The sequence below is a fragment of the Pinus tabuliformis genome, chromosome Q, assembly GCF_031772625.1.
Source record: "Pinus tabuliformis cultivar Carrire ecotype Pingquan chromosome Q, CPIR1, whole genome shotgun sequence".
Classification (NCBI taxonomy): domain Eukaryota; kingdom Viridiplantae; phylum Streptophyta; class Pinopsida; order Pinales; family Pinaceae; genus Pinus; species Pinus tabuliformis.
In genome coordinates, this window is record NC_142296.1 from 294,741,820 (window position 1) to 294,762,752 (window position 20,933).

Sequence of the window (20,933 nt, forward strand, 5' to 3'; positions counted from 1 at the left end):
GAACCACTTGATTACAAACAAGTTTAAAATTAAAAATGCAGTTTCTTATGATATCTTGTTAAGTGAAACGGGGGTTGCTCCCATTTAAGAAATCGTTATGGTGCGAGTCATAAGATACTTAATAAAAAATGAGCAAATGGAAGAGCGCAGATGGCCTAAAGTTGTTTTTAATGACATATTGTGCAATATAAAGAAGACTTGGATGCAACAAAATAACAAATGGTTTAATATATGGGGTATTTGCTTGAACATGTGTTCCACAAACAATAAATAGATAAAAACTTTTGTTATGGATAAGTTCCACAAGTGTACTTGGGATAAGGAGTTAGGGAGAAAGAAAAAGTGCTACATTGAAAAGTTTTATCCCACTTATAATCATCAACAAAAAACATACTTAGGGGCCAATATTTCATGGAGAGCCAAAATTCTTATTACTCAGTTAAGAACTAATTATCATTGTTGGTTTTTTTTTTTTTTTAAAGTAGGATGTTTAAGAAAAGTAGGGTTTCTTTTTAGCTTACTTTATTTTATTTTATTTTATTTAACATGTCTCTAAAATTGGATTCCTATTTCTATATACTTTATTAAAAAAATTAATTAAATTTAAAAATATATAAATGATTAATATAAATATTTTCTTTATTTATTTATAAATATTAATATTAAAAATTAATTTGATATATCAATTTGAATAGTTAAATATTATAAATTATAAACAAAATCTTCCAATGCTTTGGTTTATTTATGGTCAGTCTAATTAGTTAAATTTTTCAAAACTGTTCAATAGCAAGTTTACCTAATTATTAAATAATTATTTTTCATTGTTAATATATTGGGGAAAGTTCTTTTCCCTGTGCTAAAATTCTGTCATATTGATATTCCCAACGCTTGATTTATTATTAAAAATAATTTTAATTTTAGTGAAAAAATAGATTTCTATTATATTAAAATTTGCCATACTTAATCATAAATAGTAATTTTTATTGGCTAAAATTTGGGAAAATTATTATTAAACAGTAATTTCCAGAAAAGTCCTCACAAAAACTGAAGTGCATATTCACATGTAGGTCTAATGTCTACCTCCCTGGTTTGGTTGGTTTTTGTTTCTATGTAGAATTTTAAAACTGTAATATTTTTTTTGTGGCTGCGTCCTTTTAGCAGCGGTCAATGCTGTTATGTAAGTTTCCAGAGCGCTAATCGCATCGCTAAGTTAACAGTATGATGTGATAAGTAAGTTATATTAAATTATATATATATATATATATATATATATATATAATTTAATTTAATAGAATAAAAGTATATACATTTTAATTGTATAATTTAAATATATAATATAAAAATATATAATTTTTAATATTATAATTTAAATATATAATATAAAGGAATTGTTTTTAGTGTGTTTTTTTAGATTTTTTGGTGTTGGAATTAGGTCAAAAAAATTGAGATGAAATCTTTATTTGTGTTATTTAAACTGGTTTTTTCACTGTATATATGGATTCACCACCCTCAAAAACTCCTAGGGCACTTAGATTGTGTAGGGATTACTATGAAACTTGTGATTTCAATAATTTCTTGCCGGATTTTAAAGAAATTAGACCGGAAAAACCCAAGCTTCCAAAAAGTCGCACTAAAGACAAATCCTAATACAAATATAATAAGATTAATATATAATATTAAATAAAATTAATTATTTATAAAATAAATATATACTGTAATTTTATTTTACTTATTATTATTTTTTAATTATATATATATTTTTAATTTAAAATAGGAAGTGTATTTCATAAGTATATATAACATAGAGTTAATTATTATTTTATAAGTTTAATCAACAACATGGATAAGGTTTTAGTTAAGGGTGTGTATTTTTCCCATTTTGGAATGTGATGCTCTCAGTGTCTTGGCATTGTGGGGAAGGGAATGTTAGAAAGTTGGGATAACTCATTATCACGAATAGGAAAATGATTAAATTACAAAAGGAAAAAAATAGGGAGGTTAAAATCCCATAGACTTTTTTTAATCTCTTGAACATTAAAATATTATTCATTCATAATGATTTGGAACATAATCTTTTGAACCTTAAAATATCATTCATTCATAATGATTTGGAACATGGTTTACTATTTAAATTTCAATTTCAAAGAAACATGTTCGATAGAAGCTAGAACAACACAGATGATACTAGACTCGGGTTGAAATTACCAATTCACCGTGGTTTATTAAAAAAAGAAAGCCCAACAAATTTTGATGTATTTTGATTCACTGAGTTTGATTGGTTGGATTTGACTCTGGTTGAAATTACCAATTCACAGTGGTTTATTAAAAAAAGAAAGCCTAGCAAATTTTGATGTATTTTGATTCACTGAGTTTGATTGGTTGGATTTGAAATGGTTTGGTTGGATTTGAATTGGTTGGGGATAATTTTTAATTTCAATGATTTCGAATTTATTTAAATCAATTCGAATTTTTTACTTGTTTTTTATAACATATAAATATAAATTTTTTATTGGGTTATACATATATATTCCAAATAATCTTTGATTAGTTGAGATTTAATTTGAGAAATTTACTGTTTTGACTTATTTTAAATTATTATTGGATTTTATTATATAAATAATCCAGAAAAATAAAAAATAATAATTTATGTAATTTTGATTAAAAATTTATTTTATTTTAAACTCATTAAGTGTTTAGTTTAAATAATTGAATTATTATAACATTTATTATTTTAAACCAAAATATAGATTTTTCCATTTAACATTTCTATCGACCTCTTCTTGCAACTTTGAGGCAATTGCTAGTTTGATGATATAGGCAATTGCTAGTTTGATGATATTTCACACGGAAAGGGCAAGGTACTGTGCGGCGATTCCTATTTCCAATCTCATAGGAAATTTATTGCGCCTGACATGCGCCCGAGATAGCCATATATAACACGCCGGTATTTTTTTTCTCTGTACCCATCACCACCGGCGTGTTATATATGGCTATCTCGGGCGCGTGTCAGGGCGCAATGCAATAAATTTCCTATGGGATTGGAAATAGGAATCGCCATGTGCAGGTAATGTCAAAGTATCGAATTTTGACCTCCGGAGCTGCTTCTGTCCGGATACGTTCTAGGTTTCCATCGCTCGGCAAATACGAGGTCGGTTAAAGGTTCAGTGTTGATGATCCTCTGTGCAAATCGATCGACACTCCTGGTGTCTTGGTGTTGGGGCTTATTGCTCGGGCTGACTGGGGCTGAGGCGGTGAAAGAAATGGGTTAAAGGTTCAGTGTTGATGATCCTCTGTGCAAATCGATCGACACGCCTGGTGTCTTGGTGTTGGGGCTTATTTGCGGGGTATTCCTCGGGCTGACTGGGGCTGAGGGGGTGAAAGAAATGTGGGTTTACTCTAACGAGTAGCTTGAAAGCTAGCTCGAGGCGCACTTTTTGTTGGCTCGCTAAGGCGCGGGCGTGTACCTCTTGTAGGGCGAGGCCCCAAGTTATAACTTGTGGTTCTGCAAGGAGAAAAAGTTCGGCACAAAGCGTGTTAAGGCTTCGTCGTGGTTGCACAAGAATGTTTATAAAGTAGGTAATTCTTTCCCGCCGAAAAGCGGAATAAAGGTGGGATTGTAGAGCGGAAGCACCTAAATGGGTGCCTTGTAAAGCAAGGATCAAAATAGAAGCATCGCCTTTCATAAAGGCTAGGACTACTTTTATATAAGAACCTATGTGTTTCAGTAAAAGGAACAGCAGTCGATTCAAAGAAAAATTACCGTTGGCAGACTCTAAATGAAGCGTAACGAAAAAAGGGGACAAACTCTGTTCCGACCGCTTGTCCTTACCCACACTATTTTTGCACTTGTCCGCTCTGGATCCGACGGACTCTGTGGCTCGATCTGCACTCCTGCATTCTATGTTGACCACTCGTCACTCGTCAAGGGTTTTGAATTCGTCTGCTAATAATTTCCATTGTTCGGGGTTTCAGATATGGGGGAGAAAGAAAAGGATGACGGGTTGAAGAGACTGGAATACTTGTCCTTGGTTTCCAAGGTCTGTACAGAGCTAGAGGCCCATATCGGATGCGCTGACAAGGTCTTGGCGGAGTTTATCACGGACTTGGGTGAACAGAGCGCGACTGTGGAAGAATTCGATGCACAGCTGAAGGAAAATGGAGCAGAAATGCCCGAGTATTTTGTGAGGACATTGCTTACAATAATCCATGCTATTCTTCCTCCAAAAACGAAATCGGACAAGGATAGGACAAAAGGGGATCCACCTGCCAAGTTCCCAGGGCTTTCGGTGCCTGATAACAGACTGAGGGTTAAGGAATTGGAGAAGGAGATTGAAAAGGAGTCGAGAAAGGATTCTGATAGAGAAGATGATCGGGGGAGAGGAGAGTGGAGGCACGAAAAAAGTAGCAGGGATGGGGAGAAACATAGGACGATGAGGGAAGAGGGTTATGGTGATGACAGAAGAGACAGAGGCAGAGATAGGGATAAATATGGCAAAGATAGGGACAGGGATAAGGATAAATATAGCAGAGAGAGAGACAAGGATAGATATAGCAGAGACAGGAGGGAAGAGAATGGTGATATCAGAGATGATGAAAGGAGCAGAGGGCACAGGGATACAGTTGATTACAGGGATGAAAGAAAGCAGAACAACTACAATAAGGAGCCCGAGTTATTTGGGGTTTATCAGGGCAGGGTTTCCAGGGTAATGGATACAGGGTGCTTTGTTCAGTTGAATGATTTTCGAGGGAAAGAGGGCTTGGTCCATATTTCACAGATTGCAAGCAGGAGGGTGGTTAATGCAAAGGAAGCCGTTAAGAGAGATCAGGAGGTTTGGGTCAAAGTCATTTCTATATCGGGACAGAAAATGAGCCTTTCCTTGAGGGATGTTGATCAGAAAACCGGTGAGGACCTGTTGCCAATGAAGAAAAGCACCGATGATGATGCTCTGAGGGCCAATCCTCTTAGTTTCAATCAGCCTCCCACAAGGAGGACCGGACTTTCAGGTATCACCATTGTGGATGAGGAAGAAAACATGCCTTCCCGGAGGCCCCTGAAGAGAATGAGCTCTCCCGAAAAGTGGGAAGCAAAGCAGCTGGTTGCATCCGGGGTCTTGGATGTGAGGGAATATCCTATGTATGACGAAGATGGTGATGGCATGCTTTACCAAGACGAGGGTACTGCCGAGGAGGAGCTCGAGATCGAGTTGAATGAGGATGAGCCTGCTTTCCTGCAGGGGCAGACACGTTACTCGATCGATGTTTCACCTGTGAAGATTGTGAAGAATCCCGATGGTTCACTGCAGAGAGCAGCGATGACGCAGTCAGCGCTCTCGAAGGAGCGAAGGGAGCTTCGAGAACAGCAGCAGAGGACCATGCTGGATTCCATTCCCAAGGATTTGAATCGACCGTGGGAGGATCCAATGCCAGAGACAGGTGAGAGGCATCTTGCACAGGAATTGAGAGGGGTGGGGCTTTCTGCTTATGATATGCCTGAGTGGAAGAAGGATGCTTTTGGCAAAGCACCAACATTCGGACAGCGGTCAAAGCTCTCGATTCAGGAACAGAGGCAGAGCCTTCCCATCTACAAGTTGAAGAAGGAATTGATCCAGGCGGTGAATGACAACCAAGTTCTCGTTGTCATCGGGGAGACTGGCTCCGGAAAGACCACTCAAGTGACCCAATATTTGGCAGAGGCAGGCTACACTACTAGAGGTAAGATTGGCTGTACCCAACCTCGTAGAGTGGCAGCTATGTCTGTAGCAAAAAGAGTAGCGGAGGAATTTGGATGTCGTTTAGGGGAGGAGGTTGGGTATGCCATTCGTTTCGAGGATTGCACCGGGCCAGAGACTGTGATTAAGTACATGACCGACGGTATGCTTCTAAGAGAGATTTTAGTTGATGAAGAACTATCTCAGTATTCAGTAGTCATGCTTGATGAGGCCCACGAGAGGACAATTCACACAGATGTGTTGTTTGGGCTCCTGAAGCAGTTGGTTAGACGCAGGCCTGATCTTCGGTTAATCGTCACCTCTGCCACTCTGGACGCTGAGAAATTCTCAGGATATTTCTTCAACTGCAATATATTCACTATCCCCGGGAGGACTTATCCCGTAGAGATACTGTATACCAAGCAGCCGGAGAGTGACTATTTGGATGCTGCATTGATCACGGTCATGCAGATTCACTTGACAGAACCGGAAGGTGATATTCTTCTCTTCTTAACGGGACAGGAGGAAATTGATACTGCATGTCAGATTCTCTATGAGCGAATAAAAGGACTTGGAAAGAATGTTCCTGAACTCATCATCTTGCCGGTATACAGTGCTCTTCCCAGTGAGATGCAGTCAAGAATTTTTGAGCCTGCTCCTCCAGGTAAGAGAAAAGTGGTTGTGGCCACCAATATCGCAGAAGCTTCTTTGACCATTGATGGAATCTACTATGTTGTTGATCCTGGCTTTGCTAAGCAGAATGTATACAATCCAAAACTTGGTCTGGATTCGCTGGTCATTACACCAATTTCTCAAGCATCGGCTAAGCAACGTGCTGGACGTGCTGGTCGTACAGGTCCTGGTAAGTGCTATCGTCTATACACAGAAAGTGCATATCGCAATGAGATGATGCCCACCACTGTGCCAGAAATACAGAGGATTAATCTTGGACTCACGACACTCACCATGAAAGCCATGGGACTCAATGACCTCCTCTCCTTTGATTTTATGGATCCCCCTCCTCCTCAAGCACTCATATCTGCAATGGAACAACTGTACAGTTTAGGAGCTTTGGATGAGGAGGGTCTTCTAACCAAATTGGGGAGGAAAATGGCTGAATTTCCACTGGAACCTCCTTTGTCAAAGATGCTCCTTGCCAGTGTTGATCTTGGCTGTAGCGATGAGATCTTGACCATAATAGCAATGCTTCAGACACAGAACATTTTCTACAGGCCTCGAGAGAAGCAAGCTCAGGCTGACCAAAAAAGGGCAAAGTTTTTCCAACCAGAAGGGGACCACTTAACATTATTAGCCGTGTATGAGGCCTGGAAGGCAAAAAACTTCTCAGGTCCCTGGTGTTTTGAAAATTTTGTGCAATCCCGCTCTTTAAGGAGAGCCCAGGATGTGAGAAAGCAATTGCTGACCATTATGGACAGGTGTGTTTACAAGCTTCTTGGTATTCTTTTTTATTCACTGCCTGTTGAAATTTTGATACAGTCCTTAGGTTTTTTTTCTTTCGACTCTTGCAAAATATCCAAAGATTTCTTCCCACAGTATGCTGGAAGGGTACCTCCCTGCATACAAATCTCAGTTGCTCACTTATGCCAAGCTTTGATTGTGCTTTGAGATATTTCTTTTAGTGACATCTGGGGTATGCCTTTCCATGCAAGTTATCACTGGATTTTCCCTGATGTCCACCTCCACATATTCCTTGAAGTTTCCGTTCTTTGTAAACACCTTCAATTTAGCTCCAAAGCAAGATTGCTGGCTGTGTGCATGTATCAGAATTTTATGTCATCAAAGATTTAGTCCATGGTGCCATTTTCATAAATCTATAGGTGATAATAAAATGAAACAGAATCACCCAATAAATATTCTTTTGTTTTGAACCAGCCACTGAATAAAAAACCAAAAGGTGCCCCCAAACAGGTATACAAATACTTGTTCATCATTAAAATACACAAGTCAGCCCTAGGCTTCAAAGACACAAGTTGTCCTCAAGGAATTGGCATAAAGACCTCATTCTGCTGGAAACGTCTGCTCAAAGTGCTCAAGGGAAAAAAATAAGTGTATTCCTTATTGAGAAGAAGTCTGAAACTTGATCTCGTTAACACTCTCAGCCCATCAAGACATGAAAACAGTTATGGAGAAAGTCAGAGCTAGCAATGAGAATAACAACCTTATGCCTAGAATGAGCAATTTATTTATTTTTATCCCAATGGACTATATCCCCACTGTATTGTGGCTTGATGTCTCTGGTTGTATATCTCTGGAAAGTCTTGAGAATACTGCTACCCAATCCTTCCTTAAATATATCTGAAGAAGGCAAGTGATTTTACTTATCCTTCACGGTCCCTGTTAGATTTACCTGTATCTTTGGATGAGGGAAAAAATGGGAGTATTAAGCCCCCTCTTGGTGTACACCCTTCCTACAACAATTGAACTCTCTTGGAAAATACCTCAACAGGTATATAAAGTACTGCTGCTTGGAATGCTGAATATAACTACTATAAATGTCCATCACACTGCTGTGCAAAGTGCCTCAGAAAGACATGCGTTTTGAGGGGTAACAGTTACTTAGATCATAAATATCTGGAAGCATCCACCAGCATGATTATTCCATTAATGCACTTTAAAACATGTACCAAGGCACGGATAGTTTCAATATCTACAGGCGATCAGTATTATTTACTCATTTTCTCCAAAAGCAAGCAGTGCAAGAAAGTTAAGCAGCTGTAAAATGCCAAGATATCGTGAGCATGTCCACATGGAGGAATGGGAACAAGATGAAGCTCGCCTCCAGTCCCAATGCTCCCAAATTGAAAGTGACCTCAGAGGCCACTTTATTGAAGTCAGGGAGAGGATGAAGTGGAAGTTTAATACCAAATGAACCCAAGCGGTTATTTAAAATCTTAAGCAATAGATGGAATCCTCTAGTCTCCAATGCACAAGCCATCCAGACAGCATTGCAAGGGCTGAATGTAATGTACCCAAACAAATTCATTTGCCTGCAACGGTGCATCAGTAAGAGTATGTTGTGACAGAGTACCACTTGGGAAATATGCCTTCAATCTGCATAATTGTTTCACTGGTTTCTAAACGGCCACACAAAGTGCTGATTGTTGGAAGACCAGCTCCAACAGTTGCTTCATACAAGATGTGTGTATAGGATTGTCTTTGAAGTTCCCTCAACCTTAGCTATCGCTCTAGTGGTCCTGAATTTGCCTTTGTATTGGGAGTAATTATATGCATTCCTGTTCGCATCCATTGGTAGTAATTCTTTGCAACTCTTGGATCTGTTGTGCAATTTACAATAACTGTATTTGGTATAAGTTGTTATATGCACACGCTGAATAAACATTTCTGGATCACCAGGCTGACCTTTTTCTTTCCAAAGCGCAGTGTCCTAGGGTAATTTTGCCCTTAGGGTTTCCAACAGAATTCCTTCCCTTATTCAATAATGAAATAAACAGTTCATTCAACATAAGCAGTAGTAATACATGAATAAGCAATATAGTCCTTAAACCCCCTAATAAATAGACAAGTATAAGATTCAATGACAATATAATCCTCCAACAAAATCACACGGTTCTAGGGCCTTCTGCTCACAGTACTGAATTTATATTCAACCAGCAACTCAAACCACTACAGTAAAACAGTAATATAAAATTCAATGAGCCTATCACTAGTCTACCATACAGCCTGATCTTGTTGCCTCATGGATGTCACAAAATGCCACAGAGAACCCAACGAATTCTGTCTTGAACAGCCTTAGGAAAGCACCCTAATTCTACAGGAGTGGTCTAAAACTTCTGAACTCTTCCTCAGGAAAAGGACCGAACTGCCTCAGAAATTGACTGAACTGCCTCAGGGAGGCTGAACTGTCATAGAAAAGGACACCAAACTCTGCCTCAGATTTGGCCCTGCGGCCAGGCTGCGGTCTCTGTGGCCCCTGAGACCTGCGGATGTCTGCAGGTTGCCTCAGGACGCCCTGAATTGCCTCAGAATGCTATTAATTTTTAGGGCTAGATTGTTCTCTGCTGTAGATAATTGCAATTTTATACTTTTCAACATTTTTCATATAACATTCACTCCATAACATCATTTCATCATTAGCAATTATGTAGAGAGAACAGTAACATTAACAATGCAGCAGAACAATAAAGAAACAATAAAAGAAAAGCATGCACAAAAGAGACACTGGGATTTAGGTCAGAGACCAGGGCAAAACCCCACAAGGGGGAAACCCAATTAGATTCTTTTTCTATTAGATATTCAGCTGAGATACAGAGTACAATAAGAATGAGATGTATCAATCACATCAGGTCTCCTAGGGCCAACCCAAGTCAGTTCACAACTACGCTTGTGAACTGAAAGATCTGATAATCAAACAAGTCCAAGAGAATTGCTTTCATATTACTGTCTCAAGTACCATCATCCATGTCACTGTAGTAAGTGTCATTAACATCAGGAGTCTTCATTGTGAAGAAACATCATCACTGTCAAGTGTCATCATTGCTATCATGTATCATAAGAGCAAGGTCACTCTCATCATATATCTTAATAGCAATGTCACTGATATCATGAAACAAGGTCACTGTTACTGCCATTGTTAGTAATCAACAAGGGTTACTGTCATCGTTAGGGTTACTGTTCTCTATATCAAGGATCACTGCCATGTCTTCAAGCCATTGCCATATAAATCACAGCCATGTCATATACATCACTATTATATCAAAGTTCATGTTATTACTGTTATATGAATCATGGTCTCACTGTATATAGTTCACTGTCCATACATCATACAAGACCTACAAGGTGCGAGCTATAATAAGTATTGCATATCACGACAAGTAATATTCCGTACCATTATAATGCGATCCTTGTAGGTATAAGTGTGATCCTTACTTGAGACTATAATGTGAGACTAATTGTAGTTGTAATGCGAGACTCACTGTATAGTCAAGCGATGCCATTGTGTAGTCAAATGACGCTGCTGAGTAGTCAAACGATGTTTTTTTTTTTGACTTTAACGGTTAGATTTTTATTTAAAAGGCGGCAAAACAGCTGCCGCTTGCTTTTACATTGGATTGAGTTTCTCAATTTCATTTCTCTCTGAGTTCATGAAGTCCACGATTCCATGATCAATCTTTGATTCAGGATCGCCTTTTGGAGAAGCAACGCTGTGTCTCTGCCGGAGGGTTCTTTACCTTGATGTTACCAGCTGTCTCTGACAACCTGAGTATGCCTTTCTGGAGCCTTCCTCTAACTCTGTTGCCAGAGGAGCGAATCGGATATGAGCAATTTCCACTTGGGAGTATGAATATCGTTTTCCATCTCTAGTCTTCATTCTAACCTTCCAGCGCCTTGCTTTTTGCCAAAACAATTTCCCCTGGAGCAGAGAGAGCCGTGCGAAATGGGCAGCTGTCCGATTGAATGTACAGAGCCTGGCGTCAAAATTTTGCGTTGCTGAAACACCACGAGCGGCGTTGCTGAAACACCAGTTTCAGCAACTGATAAAATAACTGTGTTGCTGAAACACCATTTCCAGCAAGCGAATTTCTGGGTTTTCTGTGTTAAATCAGAGTTACTGGTTAATCCGATTATGGGATGATGCAGAGAGAATCTTCCAAGTTGACTGATAGGGTTCTTTGGCTTCTGGCAGCTCCAAGGTTGGCTTCAGAATCAGCTTGAGTATTAAGCTGCCTCATAATGTGGAAGAAGGAGATTTTCCGAAACTTAGCCAGCATGGGTCTTATTTTCTTTAGAATTCGGCCTAAATGGATCTGCAACTGATTCGAAGGAGAATTCATTGCTTGAATGATGAGCCGAGAGTCTCCGAAGACCGTCAATGTTTGAATGTTCCGTTTTAGAGCCAGAGTCAGCCCCTGCCACAAAGCTAGAGCCTCAGCTCTATTATTTGATTCGATTCCCAGACCCCAATGGTACTGGAGTAAAGTAGACCCATCGGGTTTCAGCAGCACTCCACCTCCACCCGCAGCTCCTGGATTGCCTTTAGAGGCCCCGTCGAAGAAAAGACAATGGTCATCTAGTGCCGATCTCCACTTTAGAAATTCCTGTTCTTCCAGACGGATTTCCCACTTAGCATGGCAGGTGTTTGGAATAGTAGGGATGGGTTGATTATTTGGAACGATTTCTTTTAGCCACAGCTCCTCCTCATTGTCCAGCTTTACTTCATTCCTTAGGGTTGGCTTAGCTTCCAAAGTCTCTCCCAATAAAGCTTTAATTTTGGATATAACATTGTTTACAGTGCAGATTTCTCCTCTGAAGATTCTGTTGTTCCTTTCCAGCCATAATTTCCAACATATGTATTTAGGGGTCCACATCCAAGCAGTCCTAAGGAGGTTTTTATTGTTGGTGCAGATTGGAGGTAGCTTGGCCCACTCGTAGAACAGGGATGGCACACTTCTTGGTAGCTCAATATTGTTCGCCCTTGAACTCAGGACCCCTTTCCAGACTGCCTTGGCAAAGGGGCACAGCAGCAACAGGTGATCAGCTGTTTCTTCCTCTGATATACATAATGGACATCTGGAAGGCCCTTCCATTCCCCGTTTTCTCAGGTTGTCTCCTGTGAGAATACTATTATGAGCAAGAGTCCAGCAGAAAAAGTCTATTTTAGGGAGAGAAGGAAAGTTCCATATGAATTTCCATTGCGTTGGGTCTGGAGGGACATTCGGGACAGCAATTAAACTTTTGTATCCTTCAGCTACCGAGTAGGAGCCAGTATGGGAGCCCCATCCTCTTTTATCCTTGGCTGTTGCTGATAATGGTGATTTCCCTTGCAGATTGTCTAACAGTAAAGAAGCTTCAGATTGCAAATGGTGTGGTACCTCCCCGAGATTCCAGCTGTCCCATCTTCTTTCAGCATCCTCCGTCCAGTTGGTTATGTCCCACAGAGTTTCCTTGTTGTTGGAATGCAGCCATAGCTTAATATTTGCCAGGCCTTTTATATGATGAAGAGGCTGGTCTCCAAGAATCTGATCATTCCAAATTCTTATTTTTTTCCCATTACCTGGGATCCAATAGAGGTTGGGGCTGAAGTTGTCCAGAGCAGCGATACAAAGTTTGGATATTGGGGAGCCTCTGGAATTTTTTGGAGGAAGATCAAGACATCTCAATCGTTGACCTTGAAAGTATTTCTTCCACAGCACTTTCTTGCTCCAGCTTATTTTCCCTGCCACAATATTCCACAGTATTTTTGAGCCAAGAGCGAGATTTTGGGCAGCCAAGTCTCTAATTTGCAGACCTCCTTCTATGAAAGGTTTCTTAATGGTATCCCAATTTACTAAATGAAGCCTTCTTTCATTGTTTTTTCCCCCTTCCCACAGAAATCTTCTCAGCATACCATCCATTTTACTGAGAAAGGTTTTGGGGGCGAGGAGAATAGAATGCTGAAACAGAGGCATGCTTGTTAAGACAGATTTTATAAGGATAATTTTCCCAGCAGTGTTCAGCCAGGAGGCTCCCCAGGCATTAATTCTGAGTTTGAGCTTGTCCAAAAGGGGCATCCAATGGGAGACTTTGGGGATGGATCTGAAAATTGGGATCCCAAGATATTTGAAAGAATCCCAGTCTTGACAGATTTTCATTTCAAGAAGCCTAGCTATATCAGCAAGGTTTTTAGCTGAGCAATTCCAGCCATAGATTGTACTTTTTGAGTAGTTAATCTTGCTGCCGGATGCTTCCTTATAGATGTCCAGTTCCTTTTTGAAAGAATTGGCCGAAATAATACTCGCTCCACCTAGTAGCAGAGTATCGTCGGCAAATTGAGCATGGTTTATTTCTTTGACATTTTGCACCATTCTGAGACCTGGCAGAATTTGGATTTGCTGACAGTAGTCGAGCTGGAAACTCAGCACTGAGGCTTGTATGGCATAGAGAAGCGGGGACAGCGGACAGCCTTGCCTTAATCCCCTTGAAGCTGTAAAAAATTCAGTTGATCTTCCATTTACCAACGGAGCAATCCAAGGAGAGGCTATGCAGGCTTTCACCCAATTTGTGAATTTTGTTGAAAAGCCCATTTTTGTCATAACTGCAAACAGGAAGTCATGCCTCACCCTGTCAAAGGCATTAGCCAGATCTAGTTTTATTATCATTCCTTTCTCTTTTCTCTGGACACTTGAATGTACTGCCTCTTGAACCAGTACAATATTATCCAGTATCTTTCTCCCTTTGATGAAGCCTCCTTGGTTCTCCGGTATGATGTCCGGCAATATATTCTTGAGGCGCATGGATATTATTTTGGTAATAAGTTTATAGCTAGTGTTACACAACGAAATGGGGCGAAATCTACTGAACTCAGAAGCTCCTTTTTCTTTCGGAAGCAAAGCCAGGAAGGCTGAATTGGTGCTGCCTCCTATCTTAGTACAAAATTGGGATTTCCTTACCATTCTCAGAAGGTCTTTGTTGATAATTGACCAGCAAGACTGAAAGAACCTGGCAGTGAACCCATCAGGCCCTGGCGCTTTATCCGGATCCATGCAATCCAAAGCTTTCTTGAGCTCATCCATGCTGATCGGGGCAGTCAGCATATTATTGACGGGGTCTTGCACACAGAAGGGGATCAGATTGTACGGATATGCTTGGGGATCTATAGGCTGGTAATCAGGAGCTGAATAGAGGTCTTTAAAAAAGGAGAATGCTGCTCTCTTTATGCCCTCAAAATCATTAACCACTGTATCTTGGAATCGGATTTCTGAAACATTTTTGTATTGCTTTCGGGCTTCGGCATGCTTGTGGAAGAAACTAGTATTTTTGTCGCCGGCTTGTAACCATAAGTTTCTAGATTTCTGTCTCCAATACTCCTCTTCGTCCCTACTGGCTTTATGAAAGGCTTTTTGTAACTCAACTTCTTTTTGGAGCAGACTTTGGGTAATATCTGAATTCTCCATTGAGGATTGGAGGGCAGCAAGATTTTCTATAGACTCTTTTCGATTGGCAGCAGGAGTTTTCAAAGCTTTTGCCCATTCCTTGAGCTTTCTCTTAAGAGCCCGCAACTTTTCTTCCCACACGAAGAAAGGGGAACCCTGAATTTTCCGGTTCCAGACTTCAGCAACCACCTCATTGAACCCCTCTTGCTGAATCCATAATGGGCTAAATCTAAATGGAATGGGTCCGAGAAATCTATCCACGGAAAGCTCCAGACTTATGGGTTTGTGGTCAGAGGTGCAGTTGGGCAGAATTTTGGATGAGGTCATTAGACCACTAGTGAGGAAGGAGGTTTGGACAAGGAATCTGTCCAAGCGAGCTGCTATATGGCTGGGACCTAGTCTTTTATTAGACCAAGTATATTTCCCAACTGAAGGTTTGATGTCCTCCAAATCCCAATCGTTCATGATGTCTTCTACCCATTCTCTGGCAGGGTCCCTTACAGGTGAACCACCTTTTTTCTCTTCAGCAGCTAGAGTAACGTTCAGATCCCCTGCAATAATGATATTTCCTGGATTGTGCAAAACAAGAAAGGACTGGAGCGAGTCCCAGCAAATTTTTTTCTCCGATGGCAAGACTGGAGCATAAAGGTTAAATAAACTTACTTGTTGACCAGAATCTTTGTGAAGGAGTTGAGTGAAAATCCAGTGCTGGCCACTTTCTTCTTGAATCAAGTCGTATTTGGAGCTGTCCCAGAAGGAGGCGATCCCACCAGAGGCACCTCTAGCACTGACAGCTCTTCCAGGGCCTTTGCGCCAGAATGTTTTGCTGGAATGGAGGAGAAGAGAGTCCTCCATCTTTGTCTCCTGGATGAGAAGGATTTCAGGCATATGCAACCTTACAATGTCTTTCAGGGCCTCTTCTTTCAGCCTGCTACCTAATCCTCTGCAATTCCAGGAGACGTATTTCATTATTTACTGGAGAGGGGGGGAGTGGCTCCTTTTGGAGCCTTGTTATTCTTGCGCCCGGATCTGGTATTCATCATTCCCTTGAGGGTTTTCTGGGAACCTTGGAGAACATCCATGTAGGTTTTCTCCTCTCTTTGTTTCTTCTTGGATTTTCGGCCCCTGGATGTTTTGATAGGAGAGATTTGAGAACTGTCTGATTCAGATTCTCTTTCTTCTGATTCTTCTCCTGATTCAGAGGCAAGACTAATGTGCTCGTCATCGCCTGCTTTTCCCCCTTGATCTGCCTTGGTTAATTGGGGATTTGATTCTTCTTCGGATTCTTTCCTTTCCTTCGGCTGACCTTCAGTTTCTTCATGTTTCTCTGAGGCCTCCCCCTTCTCAGCTGTGGATGGGCCTTCATTTGAGACTGGTTTGGTTTTGTCGTTGGGCTGGGGATTTCCCTTTGATTCTGTCTGCTTCTTCTCGTTTGGCTTTGAGACTACCTTTCCTTTTTTTATTTCCTTCCATCCTTCTTCTTCCTCTTTGTCCCCTGATGGTGCTTTAGGGCAGTTTCGTTGAAAATGGCCATGTTCATGGCAGATCCTGCATTTAAACGGGAGTTGCTCGTAGTCCAGCTTCTGGTAGTGATGCCAATCTCCCACTGTCAGCTTGATAGCTTCCGGTAGCCCAGCTTCGAGATCCACTTCCACGCATATTCTGGCGCAGGTGTATTGGCCCTTGTTATCAGCTTTGTCGATGAATCTTCCCAGTCCATTTCCTATCTTTTGCAGTGCTTGATAGCTCCAACAGTGTATTGGAAGATTGGGGAGCCGGACCCAAACAGGGACCTCCTTTGGGACATCGACTGAGGGGTCAAAGTCGGGTGTCCATTTATTCAGAAAGAGACCTTGGTTTCCCATGAAATATGGGCCATTTCTGAACACCAAATCTCGGTCTTCCTTGGTAGTGAATTCAAAGATGAAGTAGCCCCTTCCAATCGGGTAGCTGATCACATTGTTTGGGAGCAGGGGTCTCCAGTTTCTTTGCACCCATTCATCAGTCGATTTGGTTGTTGGCCATCGTCCCATAAACTGCCCTACTAAACCTCTGTCAGCCAGGGCAAGGGCGATTTTGATTGTCTGGTCTTCTGGCAGAGCAATTTCTGGAATTTCTTCTAATTTTTTGATAAACTTCGGAGCTTCAGGCTGCATTCGTTTTTTCCCTCTCTGCGTAAGGATCTTCTTGAAGGCTTCTGCAGGCGAAATCGGAGGGGTGGGAGAGGGCTCCGCACCCCCTGGAGCAGCCATGGCGGCGGCAGCTGGTCGCAAACCTAGCAGAACGCATTCCCTACGCGCGCGTTTTTTAGTTCGCTACTGAGTAGTCAAACGATGTTACTGTGGATAATACGAGCCACTAAATAGACAAGCCTCAGGTGTGAGCCATAGAGTAACAAGCCATAGAGGTCATCTACAGGAATCGAGCCACAGAGAACGACTCATAGAGAAATAACGAACCATAAAATTCAAGCCACGGAAATCATGTCATAGAGATACATAACGAGCCATAGAAATGAGGCATAAAGGTGAATATGCAAATCACTGTAATGCGATCCTCAGAGTTAACAAAACGAGCCACTGAGCCATATTGTAAATAGATCGAGCCACTATAAATAATGCAGACCATTGTAAATAGATTGAGCCACTATAAATAATGCAGACCATTGTAAATAGATTGAGCCACTGTAAATTGATTTGAACTAATAGAGATGCGATGTCAATTAGAAATGCAATGTTACTGAGATGCAATGCCAATTAGGGATGCGATGCCACTGTGTATTGCATGTGACAGACATATGTGATGACACTATATTCGAGCCACATACAAATGCGAGTCATTGTAACGAATGTCAAGGCAGATATATGAACCTCAAATACATATGAAAAATACGATCCTCATAGTCATACAAAAATATAGAGATATACGAGCCTTTTTAAAGTGAGAGATTCAAATTCCACTTTGGAGAGAAGTATTGAACTTCTTTTACAGCCTTCCTTAGAATCGAATGGGTGCTAAAGGGAGACATTTCGACTTGACATATTTGGAGGGAGAAACCACAAATTTAAATTTTGCTCATAATAATATTAAATATATTTTTCCATGTGGTTTAATGAGAGCTTGCCCCAAATTGATTTGCCATATTAATTAATAATAATATTTTCCTTTATCCAATTCGAATTCTTCTTTGGGGTAATATGGGCCTTCCTTTAGGGCAGTGGGGTTTCCCCTTTGGAGAAATTCATCCCGAAGCTGCCCAAACTTCAACAGATGCCAACGAATTTTTGACTTAAGGACACCACAAATTCTACCTCAGAAATGCCATGAATTCTTGTTGTTTTTCCAGATAGATGAATCCCAAGATTTCTAGATTTGAACAAAAGGTAAATGAGAATTTTACTAACTAGGGTGGAGTCTTTCACCATGGAAATTAGTAGAGGAAAAGGGGTCTTAAAACCCTCAAAGCCACAACTCAAGAAAACATATGTATTTGATCCAAGTCGATGACGATCATTTGATTCCAACTCTCCTCTATTTATGGATTTCTTCATGGGCTTCTAGATGTGAGGGATTGTGGATGTAACCCCCAATTTTGAGTTTTTTGCCCCAATCGACCCAACATTTACACAATGTTGCCCCAACATTGCAAAATTTAGGTTTTACTCCTTTATCAAGACTATAGCCTACAAGTATTTGTCCTTAGCCAATCAATTAGGAGAGGACATTACACAAACCTCCCAACATGTTTGCAGGTATATGCCCAGATCACTCAGAACCATTGGTTTAAAACTAATAATGCCCATTATGTGCAAATCAATGTTAAATTCCTCCTCAAGCACAATTACTCGATCCCTAAGCTGGTCCAGAAGAGTACCTCCAATCAATCCTAGTCCAATTATGCCTACAACCAATTGTTGAAGTTTGTAGCTCAGGCGGGTACTTCTGCACATGCCTTGTGTCTAGGCGTGCAAAAGTCACTCAAATCGCCTTAGAATATGTGCTCTAGGTTGAGCAAGTTGTTGATGTAACTTAGCCTAAGTTTAACTTAGGAAAAACACCTATTAATATGTTGGCTTATTGAGCTAAAATAAAATGTAGGAAAAGTAAAGTAATTCACCTTAGTGAATATGTTTAATCTTAGCCATTGATCTCAAGTGAGGCGAAATCTAATTTTAGCGTTCAATCACTTTGAGATTAGGGTTAAGGTTAGGGTTAGGGTTAGGCTTTTGGCTTAATGTAAAGTTATAAAAGCAAGGCTAAGGTGAGGAGAAGACAAATAATAACATCGTGAGGTTGAGAACGACATCTCAGTGAGCATGTGCTAGTTTCGAGAGAGTGCATAGGGGCTGGAGATCCAGATCTGCTGGATAATATCTGACATAATTTGTAATTTCTCATTTGGGCCATTATCCCAAGACGTGAGCCCAAGTAAGTTCCGAGTTTTTATTAATGGAGAATTGATTTGTTGGGCAAAAATTTGTCTCGTTGTGATTTAGATTGTGTAATTTTGCTTCTACTTAATTTTTTTGTTAGGAACTTAGTTGTGTAGTTGTTTAGTAATTAATTGCTTGGAATTAAATACCGGGTGCTAGGTTCGTGTAAAATATAACATGGTATCAGAGCTTCAATTGTGAATTGATCTCAAAATTATAGGTGTCGGGTTCGTACTAGATTGCTGGAGCCAGGTTTGGTTGGGATTGTATGATTTTTTGTTTTGTTTTGTTTGTTGTAAGTGACTGAGAGCAATTTTTTTTCATGTAAGCCGAAATTGTTTTTAGTGGACACGAATTTATTTAGTTTTAGTTTTCTAAATAAAAAACAAAAAAAAAGGGTCGTGGGTGGCTGACATGCCTGAGCCACCCAACGGCCGGCTAGAGTCGATAGCCCAAAGACCAACATGGGATGGGATGAGCCCGTCATCAGAGCAAGCCTGCTACGCATGTCAGGCCAAGTTGATTGGTAAGGGTAGCAACCGAACAAAAGAGAAGGCAATACATGGAGGTGGTTGCAAATCGGGGCAATTTGACATTGGACCTGGTCGCTCCAGAGGTTGTCGGCTGAGACCGCTGAATACGAAGCTAGGCTGAGAGGCGGTGTGTTCAACAGTGGGTTGGTAGCGAAAGTTGTTGCCAGGGTTGCACAATCATCAGGGAACAATAGCCTACAAACACTAGAGGTCAACGTACCGACAAGGTGCATGAGTACAGGTGATAACAGTTTGACGTGGAAGCATAACAATTGGGACAATTGATAATGCCTGTGTGGTTGTAACCAACAACAAATTGGTCGTCTGCTGAAAGATCTAATCACTGTAGAGGTCGACAATAGATGCGTGTGAGGGCGCATAGGCCATGATCGCAAATAGAGAATTGGTATACGGGTGGAGCACGGCGCTGGAGCCTGAGAGTTCAAAACAATAGGTTGGTGCGAGGTAGATCAGAGCTAAGTTGCCGCAGGGGCTGAAAACCCAATTCATGTCAATTGTTGAGGGGTGTAGGATTTGCGTAACAAGGTAATTGGCTGCAAAGGAAAAAGTGATAACAAAGTTATTGTTGGTTTGCTGAGTTAGTGATGGCTACTGGGTTGCGTTATGAGGATAGATTGGATGGGGTAAGAAACTTCAACCAATGGAAGGAGAGAATTGTTCTATTGTTTGAGGAGTAGGAGTTGTGAAATATTGTAGAGAAGGTTGTCACTATTCCTACATATGTTACTCAGTTGGTCGAGTTTAATAAAAGGAATGTGAAGGCCAAGAGAACAATCTTGGATTTCATTAAAGACCATATTATACCATATGTGATAGAGAAGAAGAATGCCTTTGAGATGCGGGCATTCGTAACCAAGTTATACTAGAGTACAAACCAAAACAGAAAGATGGTGTTGAAAGAGACACTGAGAAATACCTGAATGTTTGAAATTGACACAATTGCATCATACTTGACCAAGATCACTTAGATTAGAGATGAGTTGGCGGCAATGGGGGAAGCTATTGATAGTGAAGAGTTGGTTAGATTAGCGTTGAGTGGTTTTCCTACGAAATGGGATGTCTTTGTTGATGGGATTGTTGCATGGGAAAATCTGCCCAGTTGGGATAGATTGTGGGATGATTTCATACATGAAGAGACAAGGAGACGTTCCAAAAATGCAGGCCAAGGAGACTTTCCAAAGGGCAAAGGTAAATTAAGGGGAAGTGGGGGATTTGCTTCTGTGAAGGACATGAGCAAAGTGAAATGCTTTGCATCTTAGAAGACTGGTCACTATGTGAGCCAATGTCCATACAAAAAAAGAAGGAAAAAGAGACAAGTAGCTGCAATGGCATCAACTGAGATTGATG

The 20,933-nt window shown here is 40.7% G+C and overlaps 1 protein-coding gene across 1 annotated transcript in view; it reads left to right on the forward strand.

Annotated features, from left to right (window-relative positions):
- The first annotated feature begins 3,094 nt into the window (after positions 1-3,094).
- The window catches only part of LOC149219385 (putative pre-mRNA-splicing factor ATP-dependent RNA helicase DEAH5), a 31,350-nt gene continuing 13,511 nt past the window's right edge, over positions 3,095-20,933 (forward strand). The window contains exon 1 of the mRNA XM_089384360.1: positions 3,095-7,144. Within this exon, the coding sequence (XP_089240486.1) occupies positions 3,975-7,144 (3,170 nt within the window). The 5' untranslated portion in view covers positions 3,095-3,974. The remainder of the gene's footprint in view (positions 7,145-20,933) is intronic.